The sequence below is a fragment of the Falco punctatus genome, assembly GCF_963210335.1.
Source record: "Falco punctatus genome assembly, chromosome: 4".
NCBI lineage: Eukaryota > Metazoa > Chordata > Aves > Falconiformes > Falconidae > Falco > Falco punctatus.
Window position 1 is genome coordinate 23,399,880 of NC_137583.1, and position 23,705 is coordinate 23,423,584.

General features: G+C 43.6%; 1 protein-coding gene across 18 annotated transcripts in view; it reads left to right on the top strand.

The window, feature by feature from the left end:
* GRM7 (glutamate metabotropic receptor 7) overlaps positions 1 to 23,705 on the top strand; it is a 417,449-nt gene that overhangs the window by 252,863 nt on the left and 140,881 nt on the right. For all 18 annotated transcript variants that reach the window (XM_080387562.1, XM_080387563.1, XM_080387555.1 and 15 more), the window contains 2 exons: positions 967 to 1,108; positions 1,984 to 2,138. In XM_080387562.1, the coding sequence (XP_080243688.1) occupies positions 967 to 1,108; positions 1,984 to 2,138 (297 nt within the window). The remainder of the gene's footprint in view (positions 1 to 966; positions 1,109 to 1,983; positions 2,139 to 23,705) is intronic.

The window sequence follows — 23,705 nt, forward strand, 5'->3', positions numbered from 1 at the left end:
ATGCCATAAAAGATGCTGTTTATCACGAAGAAATAAAATAACGAAGGCAAAAGTTGTGTTTTCATCTGCCAATAACAAGCAGAAGGTCACTGGAAATGTTTGTGGGTTTTTTTTACTGGAAATGTGATTGATTTTTTTTTTTTTGTTTGGTTTGGTTTGTGGTTTTGGGTTGGTTGGGGTTTTTGCCTAGAAGAAGCTATATAACTATTCTGTGAACTGTGCTAAAAGTGAGTATTTCTTCGGTACGGATGTATTTGTCACTGTTATGGTGTTGATACTATTTTTGCAGTATTACCTGTGTATTTATGAGAAGTCCCGTTCACAGACATGTACTTTATCTTGAGGTTTCAGTTGCTTGGGCCACTCCATCCCATTTGGTGATGGGCATTTGAACAAGTATGGATTTTCTTGAACAATCTTTGCTTTGCCAATATCTCAACTTCTTTGCTGTTCCTGTTCCAGATAGGTTGTTTCAGATGAAGCCTTTTCCATCAATATCCTTCAACTTGTAAAATTAAAAAGTATCTCAGCTCTTCACCAAGATAAAGTTTGCTTAATACATTGTCGACGTCACTTGCCTTTTAGCCTGCTGTTTTTTCACAATTAGTTTAAGCTTGTTCAGGTTGTTGTCTGTTGGGTTTGTGGGGTTTTTTTAATCCCTCTACTGACTGGTTTAATTGTTTATTTCACTTTTCTATGATATTGGTTTTGCCCATCTGTTTAATCTGTGAACCTACCCAGGCATGCAGGCTGTGTGTAGCGCAGTGAGTGCTCTCTGCAGAACCCAAAATGGTACGAATCCCTCAGGAAGGATGACGTGAAGATTAAGTGCTCCATAAGGGCAGTGATGCGGTTGGAGAGTTTCTCTTCCTGCCAGGCTCCCCTTCCAGCCATGTGTATTTCCCAGTGACTTTTCTGTGCTCTCCTCTGACATAGTCCTTTTCTTCTTTCTTCTTTCTTAAACAGGTGGGCTCTGCATTGCTCAGTCCCTGAAAATCCCCCAGGATCGCAAAGACAAGACCATCGACTTTGATAAAATTATCAAGCAGCTCCTAGAAACTCCCAATGCCAGGGCCATCGTTATTTTTGCCAATGATGAGGACATAAAGTAAGGATGACTGAGGGAATTGATTCATTTGTGCTTGATAGCTGTGCAGAAAAGAGAAAGCAAATAAGAATATGAATAATGAAGTGGAAATGTCTGTTGGTAAGAGCACTGTGGAGGGTGGCACCAGGCAGGGAGGTGCTGCTGTTGCTGCCCTGGCTGACATGGTGCCCCAGACCATACATCGCCGGGGGGGGGGAGGGGGATGGACAGAGAGGAATGTTGTTGATGAAGGTCTGGAAGCTTTTCCTGGCATAGTGTCACTCACGCACTGGATGGCAAGTCTGATCTTACCACTCAAAGAGGCATTCAGAAGGTGCCCCTCTCTCCAAGCTTGTACTACTATGTATTATTCACTAAATCAGAGTCTGTTTTATGGCAGATGATGGTTGCTGGTCATCAAATCACTTGGATGCTCAAGGTTAAACCACATAAGGTGCTCAAGGTTTAACCACATACACCTCGCTCATAAAATAATATAAAGAATATTTTAAAGTGTGACCTTCATTTCTCAGTTGCCTGTCTTCTATATTCTTTTTCCAGAATTTTAAATTAGCTTAACATTGTGATGGCACTGTCAGTGGCTGAGAGGCTCAGTTCTACAAAACAAGACACAAGGAAGTTAGGGTAAAGTTGCAGTAAAGTCAATGGCAAAGATACACATTTGAGTGGAATCAGTATGTCAGTCTTAGGACATGCGGTGAACTAAGAGAGAGTCCCCTGTGCTGCATGGATTGTGACACAGTGTGTTGTGAAATTCCTGAGCCATGCTGGTTACAGTAATTTCTGCTCATTCTGCAGTTGCAGTATGCCATTTTCCCCAAGCAATTATACGTTCAAGTGATATTAATTTGTGAACAAAACTATCTTTTCTGCAGGCAAATCCTTGCAGCCGCTAAGAGGGCAGACCAGGTTGGCCATTTCCTATGGGTGGGCTCGGACACATGGGGCTCCAAGGTGAGCCCGCTCCTGCAGCAGGAGGACGTCGCAGAGGGAGCCATCACCATCCTGCCCAAGCGAGCCACCATAGAGGGTAAGGTCTCCCTCCTGCTTCCTGGAACACTGGTGGTACCAAAAAAAACTTTTCTCCTGTGCGTTTTGTGGATAAGTGCGTACAGACATGGTATGATTAAAAGACTATGAAGTACATTAAGTCTTCATCTCTGGAAATTTTCCTAAATATCTGTGTTCCTCATCTGAAAACTATACATTATTTCCACAGCTGGGAGAAACTACCAGCAGTTATTTATTTAAAGCATGATTTCAGAGCTTATATTAAGCTGTAGTGGTATGACAGGGCCTTTATCACTTAAAAGAAAGTAAACCAAAATGATTTTAACATATTATGTATATACATAGGAAGAGAAAATCTTTTGCATTTTATGTATCCTCCCTGAAGCAGTGGATAACTTTTCTACTGAAGAAGGAAAAAATATTTTTTAGATCAGCACTTTCCATTTAAACTTAGCTTAACTTTTGTTTCATTCGGATCAAGCATGATATTTGTTTATACGTATTGCTTGTGTGCTTCGCAAATATACGTGCTTGTACATACGAATGTGTATATAAAGATTACGGGAAACTTTTTTTACATAATTTCTTTGTTTCTCAACATGTTTTTGTGTTCTGAAGTGTTTGTTGTCTGATCTCCTCAATTTGTTATCCCCTTTGTCTCTATAGATTCTAACTATCTATGTGGCTTCCTCTGGGCAAACCAAATTTGTCAGTTAGAGTCCATGTTCTCTTTAATACAAAAAGTTCTTTATAAGGAAGGCACTGAGTAACGAACACAAACTCCTCGGCTGGCTCATGGCATTGTGTCAGGCAGGGTCTCCAAAGAGTCCCTGAACGTGTTGCCCACATTAAAATAAGTCCTGCTAGCTTCACTCACTGCAAAACCAACATTTGTGTTCATTGCAACTGTCTGCACTACTGCTGCATTAGTTATTCTTCTCAGGTATATGATATGCCTCATCCTTTTACATTTTTTAAACCCTGGAGGCATTTTCACATGTTATTTCTCCATAAATACGTGAAGTTGATAGACAATGGAGTGTTTTGTTTCTGAAAACCAGGATATTTTAGTCATCTTTCCATACTGTCTGTTTTGATCCCTGAGGGTTTCTGGCGCAGAAACAAAGTCTGCCAACAGTATCCAGAAACAAAAACTTTCCGAATTTGTTTGTTTAAATATATTTTCCTTCTATATTACACATTAGGCACATTGCACATAATGGGAAACATGAGGTTTGCTTTTGGACAGAATAAGTGATGATAACAGAGTGGAAGGGTTCAGGTACAGACAGTCAGTTAATTAACAGTTACAAATATCAGTGTATTTAGTGTATCTGAAAAAAACCCTGTCCGTTGAGCCCACAAATACCTCCTCATTCAGTGAACACATTAGACTAATGTCTAAAAGTTGGCTGGTTGCATTTTGCACTTGTAGTCATGCAGATTGCATGACTACTTGTTCGTGATGCTTAAATTTCATTTTGCCTGTATATATAATTGTGTTCCTCCTTCAGGAACGGCTGCCATACAGCAGACAGATATTTTGAGGTCCATGAGTTCCAGGTTGCTTTCCAGAAAGGGAAAAACACTCAGCCAGAAGTGGGTACTGTGTGTGAAAAGGGGAGGCAGAGCAAAGCGTCCCAGAATAGCAGTTGCACTGTCAATAGCAAATGTTTCCTGGCTGCTCTGTGACCGCTCAGAAAGGTTCACGCTGGTTCTTACCTTTTTTGATCCCGTTCATCCATCCCTAATTGCCATCTGTATCTGCCATCTGCTTAGTCCTGTTAGGAAGAAGAGTAAAGGGATGGTTAAGAGTGCAGAGCCAATTCCCATTCTCCTGAAGCAGTTTTCCAGAACTCAAACATTTCCCCTTTCAGACTGATTCCATTTCTGTTTCATCCACTAAGAAACATCCACTGAAATCTGTTACTTACAGAGCTAAGTAATCCTTAGGTATTAGCATTTCTTTCCTTAGCGAGGCTGTTATCCATATGGATCGTCTGCCTGTCTTGCATTTGGACTGCTGTATGTTGTTTTGTTTTTCTTTCTGTTGTTGTAGTAATTTCATTTGGCTATGAATCCAAGAGAACTGGAAATAAGCATTTTAATGTCATTCTTTCATCATCCAGCAAGGAACATCTGCTTCCTAAAATTTAGTAATGCATTTCTTTAGATGAAGACATAAAATAAATGACATAAGAAGCCTTGATTTCCCCCTGTAAATTGATGGAAACAAACTAAATTAACAGAATGGAGCGCAGTTTGCCCTGAAGGACCATGTCTTGAGCAGCATCCCAGCCTAGCAGTCTCCTTTCTGTGTGGTGGGCTGCAGCCCTGCAGCCCCTGCCCTGCGGCTTACAGGGGCCAGGTCAAGGCAGCAGTTACGCACCAGCTTAATTCCTGCTGGACTGCTGCAAGCTTCTTAATTAGTCATGAGTGAGGGGGTTACCCTTATTTTTACTCCTCAAGAGCATCTTGGTTGGGTTTGGGCTTTTTTAAAATTATTATTCCTTTTCCTTTTATCACTGTGTTAAATAGCATTTATAATCCATCAGAAGAAGATTCCTAAAAAACTTCAGAGGAAAGAGAGCACTGCAGCCCTATACCTTAACCTGAACTACGTGGTACTGCTAGCCTCTTCTCATGCTTCAGGGAAAAATGTTAGGCTAATAAGCCACAAAATGTTATATTACATTGGAAATTAATGTGCCTGCATGTTCAAGTGTATACGGTACACTCTGGATTATCAGATTTTTTTTTATGTCTGTAAAGCTGTTGGTCATGTAGATCATAAACTGGAAGGGTCATTATGTAGAAAACAACATTTTTCAGAGAGCTTTTCTCCCCCAGCCACGACTCCTCAATTCAACATACAGATGTGAAGTGCAGATGTGCTGCTGTGTTTATGCCTGTCTACATACGTACCATTCGAAGTTGCTATTTTTGGTAACAGGGGGAATATCCCAGCAGCCTCCTACTCCAGAGAGAGTCCTAAGCGCTCGGTTTCTTGGAGAATCGGCCCCCAGATACACAGTTATTTGTCTCAATACTTGATGTCACTCTTGGGACAGAATTTTCTTTGCCATAGTCCCATGGGGTGATTTAGGAAATCATTACATGAACTGAATTAATTCATCTTAAGTCAGTCTTAATATAGCCCAATTGTGTTTGATGTAATTATGCTGAAAGGATAAAGTTGCATCTTATTTGCATAATTGCAATAGACTGTGAGCCAGAGGAAGTGCACGCTTAAATAGTAATCGCTTCATGAAAAGTTGTGTTTGGAACATGCTCCATAGCCAACTTAACCAAGTATCACCTAAGTTGAAAGGCTTTGTGAGCTTTTCAGTGGAAAAAAAAAAAAAAAAAAGGCAGAATGTATGTTTTGTTGTGGGTTTTGGTGTTTGTTTTTTTTTTTGGGGGGGGATGGGTGGGCTTAGAGTAACTAGGGCAGCAGAATATTGTATTCTGGTTATTGTTGCTTGCAACTCTTCCAAAAACAGGTGATGGCGTGTCCACATGCTTAGAGAGGATTATTAAAACATGAGCCCAGTCCTGAGACTCAGCGTATGCTCAGAGGAGCAAGCACACTGTGTTGCATTGCAGAACTGCAAGGACCTGTGCTTATGTGTGTAAGAGTTTGTGGTCGTATGCCTTAGTTTGAATAGCCTTTTACTCGCAGTACATCCTTGTAACGTTTTTGTGAAGAGGTGTAATGTAACCATCGAGCAAGTGTTAGTGCTGGAGGATGGGAAAAATGAGACAGTGTAGACAACAGGCAGAACCTGTGTTTTCTAATTAAAGTTTGAATGAGATGTATTATTACTATATTACTATTTATTCATTTTACAATAATACTATAGCAATGATGAACATCTGTGACTGCATGCATTTGACATTCGTTAAAACAACACCACAGTAGAAAAAAATCTGCAAAAAAACCCCTTTCTTCTCCAAAATGCACTTGGTGGGATTTTACCTACTGCTGCTTTCGTTCCCCAGACACCCTTGTTGTTCTTTATTCGCCTGAATAGAAAGATAAATGTTGCATATGGGGGAGATTCCCACATCAGTTTGGTGTTGAAGAACAGGAGTGACCCACTGATCATGGGCAGGGTGAAATGCTGCAAAGAGATGCAAGTGTGAGCTACAGGAGGGTTTCAGGCAAGCAAAAGCAGGCTGCTGTAGAGTAATGATGCTAGCAGGATCATGGTAAAAACGGGAGATGTGGAGACAAGCCTAACAAATCCTCAAAATTTCTAGTGCCAGAGGGAAAATGGAAGCGCAGTGGAAAAAGGAAAAGAAAGGTTGAGACTTCATAAAAGCAGTCTGTTTTTTTTCTTGCGGTTCAGCTGAGCTACTTGCCTTCAGACTAGCAAATTACCATACGTGGTTGTCTTTTCCTTAGGCAGTGACAGTCTAAGAGGAAGTTGTTCCTTTGTCGTGTTTTTCATTTGAAGTCCCAGAAGCTTTGTAGACCATCCAAACCAGAAAGAAGCAAAATATGGAAAAATTCCCTGGGTTCTTGTGGGTTGGACTATCATTCCAGCTGCGACTTCCCCAGGTGATGGCCGGGGAGCCCAGGTGGTGGGCCACAACCCTATTTCCTTGTAGATGGAACTGAACTTCTTCTGCACCAATCTTCTTAATCACAAACTGACTTTTAAATATTCCACTGCCACTTTACCTCCTCATGTTTCAGTGGATTGAATAAGCTTGAGAGTATTTCCTCCTCTTGTTATCACTACTCTACCCAAATCTAATTACATGTTTTAACTGCCTGCGGTAGCTGTCTTTATTACACCGTATAGATGTATATACGTTAGCTGGATGACCCTCTGATTAAAGATGATATTATGACTAGTCCAAATATCAATTGACGTTCTCCCTAGCAGGCAGATTCAAAGTCAGGAGTTCCTAAATTCTTTCCCTGGAGGAAGAGCAGATCTTTCTGCTAGTGATAACAAAATTTCTGTGGCACGAGGGATGGAAAAGCCTGATCCTTTAGGAGCAGGTTTGTGCAGTACTTGCTGAATCCAATATGGAAAGCTGTTAGACAACCCATGTCCAGAAGATACTCAGGTCTGGGGAATGGAGTCAGGTAGATGGGTTTGGGTTTCAGAATGATAGTCTTCCCCACACACACACATTTTTTTTTTTCCCCCAATTTTTTCTTCTAGTCTAAGCCACATCCACACTGCACATTTAAAAATTGCTTATAGCAGTGTCTAGTGTCTATTCTGATTTAAAAATGGCTCATTAAACTCCTTCAGGAGTGTGGCAGTAGAGAGCAGGTGTGGCAGGTAGAACAGCAGCAGTCAGGATGTTGGTTAGACCTTTGCAAGGTGGCTACAGCTCGCTGCATGGCAGGCCAGCAATGTATTTTTATCCAATGCAGTGTTACAGCTGAAATGAGGAAATAAGCAGCTTTATTCCTGCAAAAACATTCCTATTATGCCACTCCAAGATTTAGGCTTTTGCCATTGGTGCCATGCAGAGCTGGGTGAGGTGCCCAGAGCGTGTCCAGGCATCACAGTTGGGGTGGCATCCCTGGGCATCCTCTCCAAGCTCCAACCTCTCGCTCAAGGCTTGGCACAGGAAAAACTAATACCTGGTAAGCACTTGCTAATACCTGTTAGTGTCTGTTAGGTCCCCCGTATGAAGTAGTGAAAACTAGTATTTTCAAGAGGCAGTAGTAAATTTGTAATCTGCCCAGTCAGCCTAACCACTGAGGTTCACGAGATCTGTGGAAGATATTGAACACTTTCTTTTTGGGGAATATGGATCATAAAGTCCTAGAGAAAGAACTAGAACAGAGATTGGTAATTACTGAAAATCACAGCCATATCTTTAAGGAGTCCAAATGCCTCCAGTAGCTCTTACAAAGTTTCAGAATTAAATATATATCATTTCCATGGATTGAAAATGTCTCTCTATTCAGGGATGTGTTAGAAATTGTTTTCCTCTTAACCTCAGCTGTAAAGATAAACAATTCTCTACTTACATCTTGCTTTCTGTTGTTCTGTGTCTCTTTTCTGCGCAAAAATATTGGAATTGGGCTGTTACACTGTGGTTCACGTTGTTTGCTTCCATGCTACTGACTTAACAATTTCAGATATCCAGTTTTTCCTCCAACTTTTTTCCTTCTAAAATAGTCTTCCTTATTTTTCTTACTTGTATGTGATCTGTTTTCACCGACACCAGCTCACAGTGAAATGAAACCAAGGAGAGGAACAGCTGTAAGAGAAATACAGAGGCTAATATATACATATATATGATGTTGATTATTTTTGAAAGTGTTGCAAAATGCTTTGCTGATAATGAAAAAAAGAATATATTCTTTATGGTCTGAGTTCAGAATTTGATGACTAACCAACAGGGTTTCAACTGGATTTAAGATGGATGATTTAATTCCAGCAAGCTGTGGATGTGGCTGAGGTTTGTAATCTCATGAAGCTCTCAGCTAAGAGGTTGAAGGATGGCTCAAATTCAGCACAAGGAAGTGCTTAGCTATTAAAAAAAAATACAAAATTCCAAAAAAATACCACCAGAAGCATTGCAAGTGCTCTAAACCAACATAACTGTCCTTAATTTTTTCAGTTGTTTGTCTTCCAGAGAAATGGTAAATCATGTTTTTAATGTTTTGGTTTAAAATCCAACAACAGCTGATTTGCTTATTTGTTTGGGCAGTGTTAAACCCAGGAAAAAAACAGTGAGAGTGGTGATTTAAGAAAATAATAGAATTCAATTCTCTCTCACTGTTTAGTGACTCTCAAATATTTTACCTTCACATCCCCAGTCTAGCAAAGCAAAGGAGCTTGGAGTTCATTTTCCTCTGTTAGAGACATTATTGAGTTTTATCCAACATTAATAAATATGGGCAAGCTGTTCTGCATCCAGCTGTGGCTGCATTTACCCCAGGATGTTTCTCTGGGAGAGATGCGCTTTGTGTGGAACTTACCCACCTCCTCCCTGAACAGAACGGAAGGGTGTCTTACCTGTCATAATAAGATTTGTAAAATAGTCCAGTTTGGATTTGTTTGTTTGTTTGTTCACAGCCGTTTTCGAAGGCTTTAACTGTGCTCTGTTGTTCTCAAGATCTTTCTCTGACCTTGGGGTGCGAGTGCCTTTAGGTAGAGTGAGTGAGATGGAAAGATGTGGCTGGGGGGTTGGGTTGGGTTGGTTCATCCTGGGCTGTGGGGCTGTCAGGACCAGGGGGTTGCTGCAGCCTCACTGTAGCAAAGCCCACAGACATCAAAAGCCAGAGGGGATGCCCATCATTAAGCGAAAAGACAGAAGTATCATGGGCTGCCACTCCCCGATTTACTCATTCCTCCCATCACCTCCCCTGACTGTTCCTCTCTTCTCCTTGCCACCACCCATCTGACCTGTTTTGCTTTCGGCACTGCTGGAAGGCTCCGGCATCGGTGGGGCTGTGGGTGCTTGGCACCTCCGGGCTGGCTGGCTGAGAGCAGTGGGGCCAGCTCCGTCGCCCTCCTTTCCCCGCACTGCCAGCAGCCCCAGCAGCTGGGGGGCACACCCTGGTTTCTGGGGTTTTAAATATGTAATTGCAAGCAACGCCAATCAGGAAATACACGTTTGGGTCAGTAACTTGGCAGAGCAACTCTGGTTTGGACGCTCTTACAAGTAAAGTTTGCACGAAGGGCAATATATGTAAAGGTTTGTTTGCAGTTTTTCCCCCATGAGTAAATTGTCTTTACCAGCTTTGGAATTAAAATACTAGGGTGTTGTGTGCTCATATTATTAAGTAAATACAGGAATGTATCATGTGTTAAGATAGGTTTGTTATTTTGGTATGTTTTGTCAAAAAGTGCACATTCCTTATAGAGAACCCGTTGGCTGGCCAGGCGCCGTGAAGGAAGAGCTTGCCTTTTTGTTTTTCTGTACCAATCACACAGTGTTTCAAGTCATTCTACCCACAAACTTGTTGGGAATGTTTCTTTCCCAAGGCTAACGAAGCTGTGAATTGAATTTAAATTAATATTGTGATTACTGGGAATCCAAGGCACACTAGCAACCTTGAAAAGTTTGTTGCATATCGATTCCAGCCCGTTGAAAAAGTCACTCCGGGAGTTAAGATGAGCTTTGAGTCCTCCTGCGTTAGTGCTGAGTCTCATCGCCTCTTGCCTGTGTCCGTTGGGACTCCTGCTGCGGGAGGGCAGTGCGAGGAGGGCAGCAGGTGCGCTGGGCTGAGCGCTGCCAAAGCCAGCGTGCGTCAGCTGGGCTGCGTGGCGAGCCGGGCTCCGTGCCTTGCTTGCCCCGCGCTCTCCCGTGGGCTGCCAGTTTGAAGCTTCACGACGAAGAGCACGGAGCAATGAAATGCTGGCTCAGATACCGCGGCGCGGTGACACCCGGGCTCAGGGGGATGTGGTGGTGCCGGGGGTCCAGGCAGGCGGGGCTGTGCCGGGCTGCAGGCAGACACTGTACGTTCACTGTGGCACTGCAGTAGGAACACAGCGCATCGCATGCCAGGGTTGAAGCGAAAGCTTTGGGGAGAGGTTTAGTAAGTTCAAAGAGAGAGTGGCTTAAGGGTAGCATTATTTTTTAATATGCAGATATAGAGAAGCTAAGAAACACAATGTTTGTAAAGTTTCAGATTAATGTTGGTTTTGTACTTTCCTTTTAAATGAAGGCATTGAAGCCTCTGGGTTTGTTCCTTTTGTTCAAGATTGCCTGTAAGTGTTAGTCACTGAGAAGTACAGGCTCGGCTGCAATCTCTGTGCTGCCACCGACTCAAAGGCAGTGCCCCACAGCACTCCAGACCCGAGCTCCCGTGAGGCAGCACGTTTAGAAAAAACACATACCACTGCAAGTCAAAATGTAAACTTCTTCTTCTCTGCAGCATAGTATTTTGCTGAAGTTACACTTCTGGCTGTTTTGTGGTGTTCAGTTATGGGAGTTCTTTTGGGGTTTCTTAGACACTTTGAAGATGTGATCTTTTTGGAGTATTAAGGAGAGTTATCTGCCACTGCTCAGTACAAGACACAGCTCATAACCACAATGGCATTAGCAAGAAATTTTATTTCAGATGGGGTTTGAACCAGTACCTTTTCAAATGGCATTGCTGCTTCGTAGCAAAGAAATTAGGTAGAAAGCTCTAATTGGACCATAAAGAACCATTGTAAAATAAAGATACAGGGAGCTTTCTCTTTGCCCCCTTGAAATTAAATGAACTGCTCGCCCAACCCACAACAGACTCAGCTTCCTCAGGTTGGAGGTGCTTCTCTGACGCGAGCCAGCTGTTACTCATTCGGTGAGTACATGTCTGTGTCTCTGTATTTCTGTGCTTTGCGTATTGCTCCCAGGGCTTATGTTGGCATCTTCTCTTTGATGTTCATATTCAACTGTTATTTCAGGACACTGGAGACTGTGTGGGTGGTTGTTTTGAGAGAAGGAGATGCATACGCACATATATACACACAAATTGGTTGGTGCTCTAAGAATTCACAGAGTAATATTTAGCTATTGATCACTGGATATATCATCAGTGGTCTTTGTTTTGGGATAACCTGAATTAAATCTTCTGAAGAACAATTTTCCTCTCAGTGATCTAATGCTGAAGTTGTCTGAGCTGTCTGTTAGACACATTTGGGCACAGTATTTCCCTCCAGAAAGGAAGAATTTTATTTTTAGAAAGCCTGCTATCTTGGTGTGCCAGCTCCTGATCTGCATGTGATCTGGTAGGAACCTCCAAGCCTTCCTCTGCAGGTTTGCTCTGTGCAGAAGGCGGTGATGGGTACCCGTGATTAGAGAGGCTTCACGGGGGAGCATTTCTTCCTCCACACAGCAGACAGCCATATGCTGCTTTCCAGCATTTTTGCGAGGCAGCAGAGCCAAGGGCAGCAACCAAACTTCCCATCCTTGCGAGCGAAGCTCAGCAGCACATGGCTAGCACACAGCAAGCACATGAAGAAGGCAAGTGATGGTTTTCCACGCACACACAGACACACACACTAGGAAATCCTAGTGTTTTCTAGTGCTGTTAGTCTTTGCTTCTGTGCAGACTTTTAAGCCTCATTTGTTCATAGGAATTAATTTTCCATTTGTTAGTAAAACAGAATCTGGGAAGGGCTGGAGCTCAGGGGACCTCACCAGACACAGTGTGAGTGAGCCCCTCTGAGCCACTGAACCAGAGCTGGCTCATGCAGAATTATATATATATAAAAATGTTTTAGTTTGGAATTCTGTTTAGACGTAGAAACAGAAGTCAAGAAAAGATTTTACCACCTTCTCCCACTCCCTTAGAGCAGTGCTGGCACTGATACTGTGCCAAGCACAGCACTGGCATTATGTTTGCCTCCTTAACTCACCCCGGCCGATGCAGAGAGCTGGGCGGGTGTTCCAGTACTAAGCTGGGAGTGCGAGTGGTTTTGTTGATGAAACAAAGGTGCAGGAGAAGGGCATTAGGGAGGGGTGGTGGTGAGGTGTTCCTGCAGCCCATCTGAAGCATCATACCCTACATCTGCCAGCGTGGCTGGAGCTGCTTCTGTGGGAATGGGGAGGGAGAGGGAGGAGCTCCCCTCTCCTCTTGGCATGAGGTTGCATCTTTACAGATATTTCTGACATTATAGTTTAAGAGGTTAAGACATTTGTCTAATGCACAGGAAGTATCTTGGCAGTGTTTGTTTTACCATGTATATTTCATGTATTTTTCATGTCAAACAGAAATTGCAGGAGCTTACTGATGTAAACTGTTCCTGGGTTAGGTAAAAATAGCCATGAATGGTCCCAAATACCTCCTTTTAAAAATGCCGTTCTGCAGGAGGGCTGAGAGCCACAGATTGTTCCTAATGAAACAGATAATTTTTCCTCTCTGGTATACGGCTTTGGCAAAGCAGAAAGAGTTTAATATAGTACGTAGCATTTCTAGTCCAGTGCCTGGTGGACTGCCCATAGATGCTGCAAAACAGGCAATGAGGAATGATGCTTCTTTGAGCAGAACCAATGGTCTCAATGTTTGTTCATGTCTGTGGTGAATTTGGGCTCAAGAAAGAGCTCTGAGTAAGGACTTTGGGATTAGGTCCATGGATACTAAGTGACCGTTTTCCTTTATAATTATTACAGTGTTTTATTTTGGGAAGCTTCAGACACTGAAATTGGGGGCAGTGAAACACAGAATACAAATACAATCTGCTTGTGCCATAAGGTGATGGAAGAAATAAAAGGTTTGGTCCTCTGCCTTTTCTACAAGTTTGGGTGGTTTTTTTTTTCAACAAGAAAATAAAATAACATTAATATACCTGCCATCTGCTAACTAAATACCAGTGTAGCCCACTGGAGAAGTGGCTTTTTCAGGGAGAGGCAGAAGCCGAGATGGATCCCGCTGCTGGGAGCATCTCCTGTAGCACCATGCCATCAGCAACTGCCTTGCCGACACCTTCCAATGGGGATTGCGTGGGGCACGGGGTGAGCAGGTTCCTGTGTGGTAGCAAAGCAGAGCTGAGCTGCATTGAACCTGCGCTGGCAGCTGGAGCTCACAGCACCTGGGGGGCTTGCTTTGGTATCTGTGGGGTGTCCTTCCCTTTCTGTGCTGTTCCTGCCCTTCCCCACCCAGCTGTCGGGAGGATGAGGGGGCAGGTATGTGCATTCAGTGCTCAGCGCTTCTGCTTCTCCAAGAGACTGCACGTATTTTATCAGAAATGTCTATTAAATCACATATGTAATTCATTCATGTATATTAAATCCTCTACCAAGATAACTTTCAGTCTAATATATTTACAGTAACTTTATTTCCACTCTGCTTGAATTCATACATCTCATACATTTCTTTATCTTATCAGCTCTTGCATTACTCTTTACAAATGCTGGTAAGTATTAACTTGTTTAATATTACTCTTCCTCTTTGGGGTTATTTTTTGTCTGTCTTTGAGAGAAATTGAAAGCAGGAGTTCCTAAATTCTCAGAAGAATTATTTTTTTTTTCATATGGTATTTCTGACTCGCTAACCACAACCTAAAAAGATTCTCTCTCCAGGCCACTTAAAATTAGTCTCTGAAATCCTCTGTGACTTAGCTATTCTTTCTCTTTATTGGAAAGCCAGAAAAGAAATACTAGTTCATAATCTCTCAAGCAAAGTGAAAATAAAAAAGGTTGAGGCTTTTATTAAAGTAAAATGCAAGCATGGCATCCCTGCTTGCAAGCCACAAATTAATACGGCTGCAATACACATTTAGAATGAATTCACTGTGAGCATTATGTGTTTATTAGTGTTGGTGTTTTCCTGCATGAGTAGCTATTGATTACTGTCCTAGTTCTCACCACGGGGATCTGGAACATCCCAGGGGGGATCTCTGTGGGCTCCAGCTTCTCCATTGCTGGGGCTCCACGTGCGTGCACACACATGAATTGTGTGTTTCTGAAACAGGCTGAGCCCCACTGGGTAAGACAGGTTCAGACACAAAAATAAATGTGCTAATTTTAGTAAGTGGGCAGAGATCTGAAGGAGTTTACTTGTTTATTTGATTGGAGTGGTTTGTTTTTTTTTCCTTTTAGTTTGCATTGTTAATGCTTGAATGGTTATAGACTTTTGAAAGTAATAGTTTAGGAAATAATACACATAATAATACACATAATTTCCTTAAAGATGATACAATGAATGCTAAAGTGCCCACTTTGCTCATGCTGGGTTTGCAGATCTGCTTGGGGAATGTGTTTTCATTTTGTTGACTGACTACGTGACAGCAAAGGAAATGAAAAATAATATAGGAAAAAAAAAAATCCTCCATGTAATCACATATGCTAGCTCTTCAGAGAAATGAAGCAGGAGTCAATAGACCAATGATCTTGATCTCCTGGTAACAATAGATAAACACAAACCTTTTGCCTCATAGTTAAAATATAATTGGAGGATGGTGAAGAACTATGTGTTTGCAAGTCAAGATACCCCTCTGTGCAGTTTATGGTAATACGTCTTCAAAGTGTAGTTCAGTCTTTGTTTCAATTATGTGTTATGGTCCATCTGGAAATTGATTCACTTGTTCACGTTAGCAGAGCTGTAATGCGACCAGCATGCCGTGGTGTGCCTCAGCCTGCTGCTCCACCTCGGAGCCTGGGGCTGGAAGGGGGTGAAGGATGTGGTCATGGGCAACGCCTGCTTACTTTGGGGTGCTGTAAGATGGAGAGCCTCTGGTTAAGTTGTCACACTGCCTCTGCCCACTCTCAAACTACTGTTGAAATTAGGGGAAAGAAAGAAAAAGAGCTAGAGAGAAAGCACAGGCTCTGTGTCTGAGAATCCAGTGATTACTAATCCCCTTGAAGGAGCCTTCAGCTGATTTCTCTTTGCCCTCTGTGTCTGCTGCTCCCTGCCAGCCTGCTGTCTGATGTTGCCTCCAGAAAGGAGCAGCTCGGCCAGCCCCTCGGGTACCGTTGCTGAGCGGCTTGCAGCACATTTGGGAGCATCCGTCCCCAGAAGCATGGCGCAGCATTGCTGCCCGCGGGGAGGAGGGCTTGCCAGGAATGCTGAGCACCACGTCTGCTGGGAGATGGGGCAAATTAATTGGCGATTTCTCTGCTAGAAAAATTCCGTTGGCTTTGGGTGATGGGGGTTTTGGGGAGCAGAGGCTATTGGTGCAGCCCGAGCCCAGGTGCTGTGTGTCTGTCCTGCTGCTGGCTGAGCTGCCCCTGTGCTGCTCCTCCCCTGCAAAACAGGCAGGAGCCGCGGCTCTGGGTGTACGGCGCATGCGTGTGCATGGGGGAGTGTGCCAAGAGCTCCCATACACACCTGGCATTGAGTTGCAGTCGACCAAAGCTTATTGCGCTTGGAGTCTTTCCTCCCTCTTAACTAAGTTACGACACAATTAAAAATGTGATTAATCATGGAAGCTATTTAATAAAGGGCCAGGCAAATGGAAGGTTTCCACTTATAGAAAAACACAGGCGGTGGGGGAAGAAAAAACCTCTCGTACTGCTCTCTCAGCTCTGCTGGTGGTTCAGCAATGGCTCATGGTCCTGATGTATCTCACCTTCCAAAAAGTAATTGTGTTACAATTTGTGAGAAGTAAGTATGAAGCACATGAGTGGCATCAATTTGATTATTACTACTGAAAAGAGAATGGTCTAATTGCTTGTGAATGATAATTAAGCCTAATTAGAGTCACTGTTTTGCTATTACACTGATAACAGCCACCTGTAGTGCCTAGGCTTCCATATATTCTCCACGAGCAGGTATGGTGCCCACGTTTTTACTTCCCCGTGCTGAGGACAGTAAGTGCAGTTCTTGGCTTTCTGCAGTGTGGCATGTACATGAGCACCTGTGGCGCAGTAAGCTCCCACAGGTATTTCTGAAGTGGAACTAACCTTTTATTTCTATTTCTCTCTCCAATTTCTGTTCTGGGATACTCATGGTGGTTAACTGGTTGAAAGTAGCCTTGTAATGAGGACATACTTTGAATCTTTGTTTTCAAGTTTATTCTTTGTTTCTCAGTTTGATTACCACTTCACATAGCGTGAATTTCCAAAGAAAAATATTTTAGGATCTAATGGAAGGAGTTGCTAATGACATCTGGATGTTATTGACATCCCTTCTGTTCCTCAGCAGAGGTGTGCTGAGCTGCTACATAGGCTTTGCTGCTAAAGGCACTTGCGTGGAAAGAGCCTGTTGTTCTCTGCCTTTATCCCTTGGCTTGTGGATTTTGTGGGTTTACGACGGCTACAGCCTACTGCTGCGTGCAGGAGTCAAGGACAACAGGAAAAGTATCAGAGTCGTGTGGAAGGAAAGATGCTGAAGATGGAGTTCTTGTGTGTCGGTAGTCATGCCCAGCTGAGGCATCGGGTTGGGATGAAACAAAATCTGCGGGGTGGCCGCTTCTGAGCGGGAGGTTTGAGTGGCTGCTGGCCCCGTCCCACACAGGGGTGGCTGGTGATGGGCACTTGTCAGTGTGCCCTGTTTGGGGCTGGAAATGGCTTCTGAGGTTTTCCAGCTGCCGTAAGCAATGGCTTAAATCAGAAACTAAGCAGTGGGATGGCCTCTTTGCAAAGTTGGGGTTCTGGATTTCTTTTTTTTTCCTGGGGATCTGCTGGATTTATTGGACAAAAGCTAGAAGGACACAGGTTAGCTGGGAGCACGTCCCTGCGCCTGGCTGGTGGCGTGGGCTTTCAGCCTAGGGAGATGGCATCTTGCCCGCAGGGGCTATGGGCCGCTCCACCACACCACGGGGTTTGGGAGCCCGAGCACTGCTTCGGAGACCCAGCTCTGTCTTACAGTAATTTTCAATTATGTAACGCTGCTTCAGATGTTTGTCTTGTACTCTATTAAAGTTTGCATTAAGCAGTTCACTTAAACAGGGCCAAGAAAGAAGTTTAATACAGTACTGCAGCAACTTTTGTGGAGTTAAATTGGTGTGCTTTATTTAAAAAACAAAAAATACATGTACCTGAACTTTCTTTAACGTCTCCTTAGAATTTAACTTATGTTTTTAGCTTTGGCAGTTATTTAAAATGCTGATGTGTCAGTCCCCAAAGAGAGAATACTTGTCTCGAGTATTGCCACTTGAAATTTTGGGAAGCCACACAGATGTTCATCTCCTCATTATGGAAATAATGTATTTGGTTAATGTGTTGGTATGAAGAGAGGGGAATACAAATTATCTTGCAACTTGAGAGCCATTTAAAAGTTTCCTTATGCTTAGACTGCCTTATTCATCTCTGCTAACGCATCTCTGACGAGGGAGGTCTCCTGAACCCTCCGGGTCTGGAAGTGCCCTGCGAGGTGCCAGCTCTGGCTGAGCTCCTGCTGCCCCGTGCCAGCAGCCCAGCCCTGGCTGGTGCCCGGTGCTCGGGCAGCGCGATGCCAGGGACTCACTTTCACCGCAGCACCCGGGGGAGATGCTGCTGGGTAGTTACCTTCTCAGAAGATCTGCGTGCCACTCCTTGGGGATGAGGCTTGAGTTTCTGTGCTGAGTACTGTGCTTGCAGCCTGTAAGAAAAATGAGAGGATCCAAGGCAGGAACTGGCCAAGGGTGCTTGCCTGATGGTCCTTAAGGCTGGCCAGGATCCCAAGGGATGCTTAGCTAATGGTGGGGTAGCCCTGCCAAATGGAGGTGATGAGGAATGGGTGCTTGGAGGGTATTCTGCTCCCAAAAAGTTTAAACCAAATTGGAAAACGCTTTTGCTTTCCCTAAAAGGTGCAGGGTGTCCCAACAGCAAGTCTTTGGGGCGATGCGGGCATTCCTGTGCGGGACTCCATGGCCTTGAGGCCAGCCCCAGTGACGGTACCGTGTCCCCCAGCCTCAGAAATCACCCCTGTTATCTGTTCGCATGCAAGTCTGAGCACTCTTCTGGATTGTGCCGCGTGGTTTGGTGTGATTAATGCACACAGTTGGCATAGAAGCTGAAACTTTGGGTTAGCAGCCTCAGGCAAGACGGCTGTAGAGAGGGAAGGAGAGAGCAGTCATTATATCACTCCATCTCATGCCCTAGCACACTCTGGCTGGATGGCATTATTAAAACTGCCTTATAATGAAGAAGTCAGTTGTCAAGACTCAAGGAAGTGATTTTTTTTTTATTTATTTTTTTTTTACAGACTAAGCTTGGAGGGAAGAATGCAATAGAGTTTTTGGGTAATTTCTTAGGGATGTTATGGTAGTTTAAACTACTGAGACGTGACTTTGCTGTGCACAGCCAATTATATCAACTCTCCCGGCGCAATGCATGGATGGTCTCTGTTGTGCCAGTTTATGTATTGGCTCCACCTGACTGCAGCTCACAGCTCAGGCTTGCAAGTGTCTGCCATGTGTACTGTCGAAATGATGGCTCCTGCAGAGAAGAGGCATCATGTTAAATAGCATTTTGAAAGAGCGTTGTTACTTTCATCTAGCCGGTGTTACCATGTCAACAGTAAAAAAAAAAAAAAAAAAAAAGGCAACTTTCGATGTCTGATTTGGGGGGTGCTGTGTGTGTATAAGTATGGGTCTGTGAGTGTGCATATAAATTTTAGGATACACAAATATATTTACACATACCGTAATTATTCTTGTTGACATGGTAACACTTCAGCGAGGCACATGCAAATATATACAGAGAAAGAAAGCAAATTAACTCTGCATATTGAAAGAATTGAATGCAGCATAAGGAAATAATATTTGAAACCCAGCAAATTCCACAGCCTGGGGCTGCCTCGTGTGCGGCGGAGCTGCCCCCGGCGCTGCCCTCCCCGCGGCACCAGCCAGGTACGTCGCAGCCGCCGTCAGTGTGTGTCTCGCCTTATTCTCCCACTGCAGGCAGGAGGAGGACAGGCTTTGATTTCCTTTCATGTTTTGTTTGCTGCAAAGGTATAACAATGCAACTGAGCATTGATTTGGGGTTTGCAAGTTGGCTTTAAGGACATGTGCCAGAACGGCACAGCTGGGGGTGGGCATTGACCACCGTCAGGGTTATTTATGGCTTTACAGCTCAGAATTTAGGTCGTGTGTCACAGAATGATGGAAAATTACCTTTCTTGTGGCATCACTGTTGGTCCTGTTCTTGGCTTGTCTGCTGAAGTAGAGGATGTGTGCAGCAGGGGCATGGGGGGCGACCCACCCAGCAGCCGGGGTGCTCTGGGCGCTGCGCTGCCGAATCCCCACCGTCCCTGCCACGGCGCCGGGCAGTGACTGCAGCCGCTCTGGCTCTGATGTCCCATTTACTTCATTTTGGCATGTTTGTTATGCATACTGATTGATTTTTGTTATTTTTTATTACTAATTTCAACCTGTTGAACATCTTTTAGGGATTACTCTAGCTGCTGCATTACCACATAGAGGGATTTCTGTATTTTTATCCTCATTTTAAATTATGCAAGCAGATGACTTGAGCTTAAATGCTTTTAAGGATATGCAGTGTGCATTTTGTCGGCTGCTGCTGCTATCAAAGGGAAGAAAACCACTCTCATGTTCTTCATTTAGACCTTCTGTACCTCTCTGGTTTTACTGCTCTATGTTATTAAAATGAAACAGGCCATCTGTGGAGCAGCTTCTCCTGTTTAGTCAAAAAGGGTGGGAAGGATGAACTTGGGAAACCGATGGGAGGAAGACTTCAGTGCATACGAAGGGATTCAGTTAAATAGTTAATTGCAAAGGAAAAACTGAAATAACAGCTCAGAATCTGGGGGTAAGCATTATTGATAAGAAAGAGTGATCAGCATCCTGACCCGCGGGCCTCACTTGCCACTGCTTGGCTCCGTGTCCCTGGGTGACGCTGTGTAACTCCGCTCGAGTTCTACTGCTGCCAGATGAGATTAATGCAAAAGCTGGTATCTGTTGCTTTCTGCTTTACTGGAAAATATAATTTCAAGAAGACTGGGTAGGCAGGTGAGAGGGAAAGCAAGCTATTAACTGAGTTGCCTGGTGATAAGCATTAAAAAAAAAAAAAAAAAAAGCGAGGGGGGGGTTTACTCATCTTCAGGTTGGGGGGCGGGGGGGGAAGAGTGGAAAAGTACTTCATGGCTAAGGTCCTGGCAAGACAAATAGCCCATTTTCAGTAACTGGGCAGCAGGAAAGGATTGATTGCTGGGAGAGATATTCTACTTCTGGATGTATTTTTAGATCTGTTCTGTTTGACCTGATTCTGGTGATAATCTTTACAGCAGATACAGATCCTCACTCGCAAGAGTAGGCTTATCTGAGCAGTGCTTCTCCCTTGTCTGGCACTCTGCGTATTGCAATTCATAAAAAAATTATTCATTCCCGCAGCAGGAGTCGTTTGAATAAGAAGTGATGTATTCAGCTGAGAGCACCGTGCACGTTAGGCAACCGGGGTGACTTATGCTGGTGTCAGCCGAGAAAGTCCCTCTGTGGCTGAAAATGCAAAACCCTTATGCATTATGAAGTCTGCAGTTTGGGGGAAGAGGAACACAAGCCTTCTTCATCTTATGCCTGTAGCATGGATTTGGTCTTTTTGCCACTCATAAACAGTAGGTCCTTCTAGGTTCAAACGTCAGCCTCCTGCCCGGGAAAGAGGACGATCCTGGTGCCGTCCAGAAGACCGTGGCAGCAAGAGGAGCTGGGGATGGGGATGAGCTCCTGGCTGTGTGTCCAGTGCCTGCTGCAACAGGGAAATCTCATCCTCGGATGGGGCCTCTGGCTGGTATGGCGATGAAAATAACGAATAGCAGAAATAAATAGAGGGTTTCCCCTGTTCATATGGATATAGATGGGAGCTCTGTGAAAGCAACAAGTGCCTGAGGGCAGTAAAATGTAGAATAATGAGTAATAACGTACTTCTATATTAACCTTTCTGTTACAGCACTGGCTAGACACCACCTAGGTCATGATCTCATTGCTGTGGCAGCTGTGTCATCACTATCACTTCTAAAATTATACTTGGCCAATATATATCTATTTCCGTAATACACGCTTTGTAGCATAAAATCCCAGGTTTGCCCTGAGTATGGCAAGTCGAATTTCCTTTGTGCAGGATTTATGTCATCATATATAAAAAGTCAAATGTGACATCAACTAAAATACCTTTTTTTACTGTTATTATCGGCAACTATTAAAAAACAAAACAACTGCGAAGCATTTTTATGATGTGAAGGGAGTTAATAAAATCATTTAATATTATGGCCTTTTTATGGAGTAAGAAGGTCAAGGAAGTATCTGTAGACTATCTTAATAGCTCCATAATATTGTGTAGTGTGTGGCTTGGGCAACATAATAAAATCTGAAAAAAGACTAGCTGTCTTAAAATTGATCTTATAATTCCACACCTAATGCTTTTACCCCCCATTTAATGTCAGCAAATTAAACTATTTTGGCTTGCATGCTAGGAAAATCAGAAAAATTAGTAGCTGCTTTGCATTCACTTGACATTAGTAATAATAGTAAGTGATGTTTTACTACTTGGGTAAACAAAATTTGTATAACTAATTATATGTGGACATACTTTGGACAAAGAAGAGAAAAATATAAAATATCTTGGACGATAAAATCACTACTGTAGTGAAACTGGGTCAATATGTTCTATTTGCTGACAAGCCACACAGGCTGAGAATGAAAACACTTTAGGCACATGAGAAACACAGGAGGTCAACAACTTTGTGTTGTAATTAGGCGTAATTATTTTCATTTTTAAATAACCTCAGAGCCCTCGAAGTCACTGCTGACACACAAAGTAGATGCTTCCTAGCGCGTACTAGTGATCTGGTAAACACAAAGTGACAGAAGTCTCTTTCAAAAAAGATAATAATCTCTGGTTTGCTCCTGCCAATAGCAGTTATCATCCCGGGTCCTCAGGATTCCCCCCACCCCGCCCGCAGATCGCCTCCAGAGATAGGGAACCTGGCTTGGCTGGTGCTGATTTCACTGGTGCTGGATCCCCTGGTTTAATCTCTTTCTTTTCCTAGGGGATTGCTCCTCTTCGGGCACCTCCCTGCTCTCCTGCACAGCTCTCTGCCTTGGCTGCAGCCACCTTTTCCCTGTCAATGTGTGCCTGACACCTTCCCCATGATAAATGCCTCCTCTGTGAACCTGCCGTCCCCCCGCCCCCCCGTAAGGCAGCTGACCATGGCAAACCACATCGTTAGTCTGGGAGTCTGGTTTATTCTCCAAAGCACGTATAATTCCCTCAGCCATCTCTGGCAGGGAGGCTGAGCATTATGCTTCCAGGCAGAAAATGGGCAACATGTAACATCAAATGGAAGGAGAGATGCAATATTAATGATAGAAATAAATCATTTCGCTGTTTGTTTTTTTTTATTATTATTTTATTTGGGGGGGTTGAGTGTAAGAAGCAATGACAGGTCAGCCAGCCTGGTTCTCCAATTGAGAATCAAGCCATTTCTCGAAGGGTTCCTGTCTCCACAGTGCTGTGGCATCCTTGTTTAGTGATGCCCTGGTCCAGGAGCAGCCAGGAGGGGTTTCTGAGAGTGGACGGGGGGCTGGAGGGCTGGCAGGGTTTCCTGGGGAAGGGCTGGGTGCTGTGCTGGCACTCTCCCTCCAGATGACCGACTGTAATCGGTGCACAATAAAACACCCAGATAAAAATTGACATGCAGAGCCTGACTCCAGCCAGCTGGGGCTGAGGCACTCCCATTTTCCCCTGGTGATTTCTAATCTCAGTCACGGAAGCACTGCTGGTAACTCCTTCCCTGATCAAAGGGGTTCTGTGGATGGCACTGTGAGTATCCCACTGAGGGAAGCAGGGAAACAACCAAAAGTGCTCATGTTCTGGTGGCATTGCAGCCAAGTGACATTTGTCAATCACCTGGACTTCAGCCCTCTGCAGAGCTTGGGATTGGGTCCCTTTTCTCCTACACCCCCCATCCCTCCCTTTTAGATTATTTTTTTTTCCTAAGTCTGTTTAATCACTACGTAGTGAATTTATATATTAATCCTGGGGTGAAAAATAAATTGACCTATTAGGGAGTATCATCTCTCTATGTGTAAGAATAATGATTTAATCAAATCACAGTGTTTTAAAGTGATAAAAGATTTATTTTAATTTTTAAAATCTCATAAAATAACTATCTATATCTCTTAGAGCTATTTGCTGAAAAAAGTAATTTTCTTAAGTATGATATATGGGGAACACTGGGAAATCGCTAAATCTTGTCACACAAGTGTAGTACTTGGCCACATACAAGGGTAAGAAG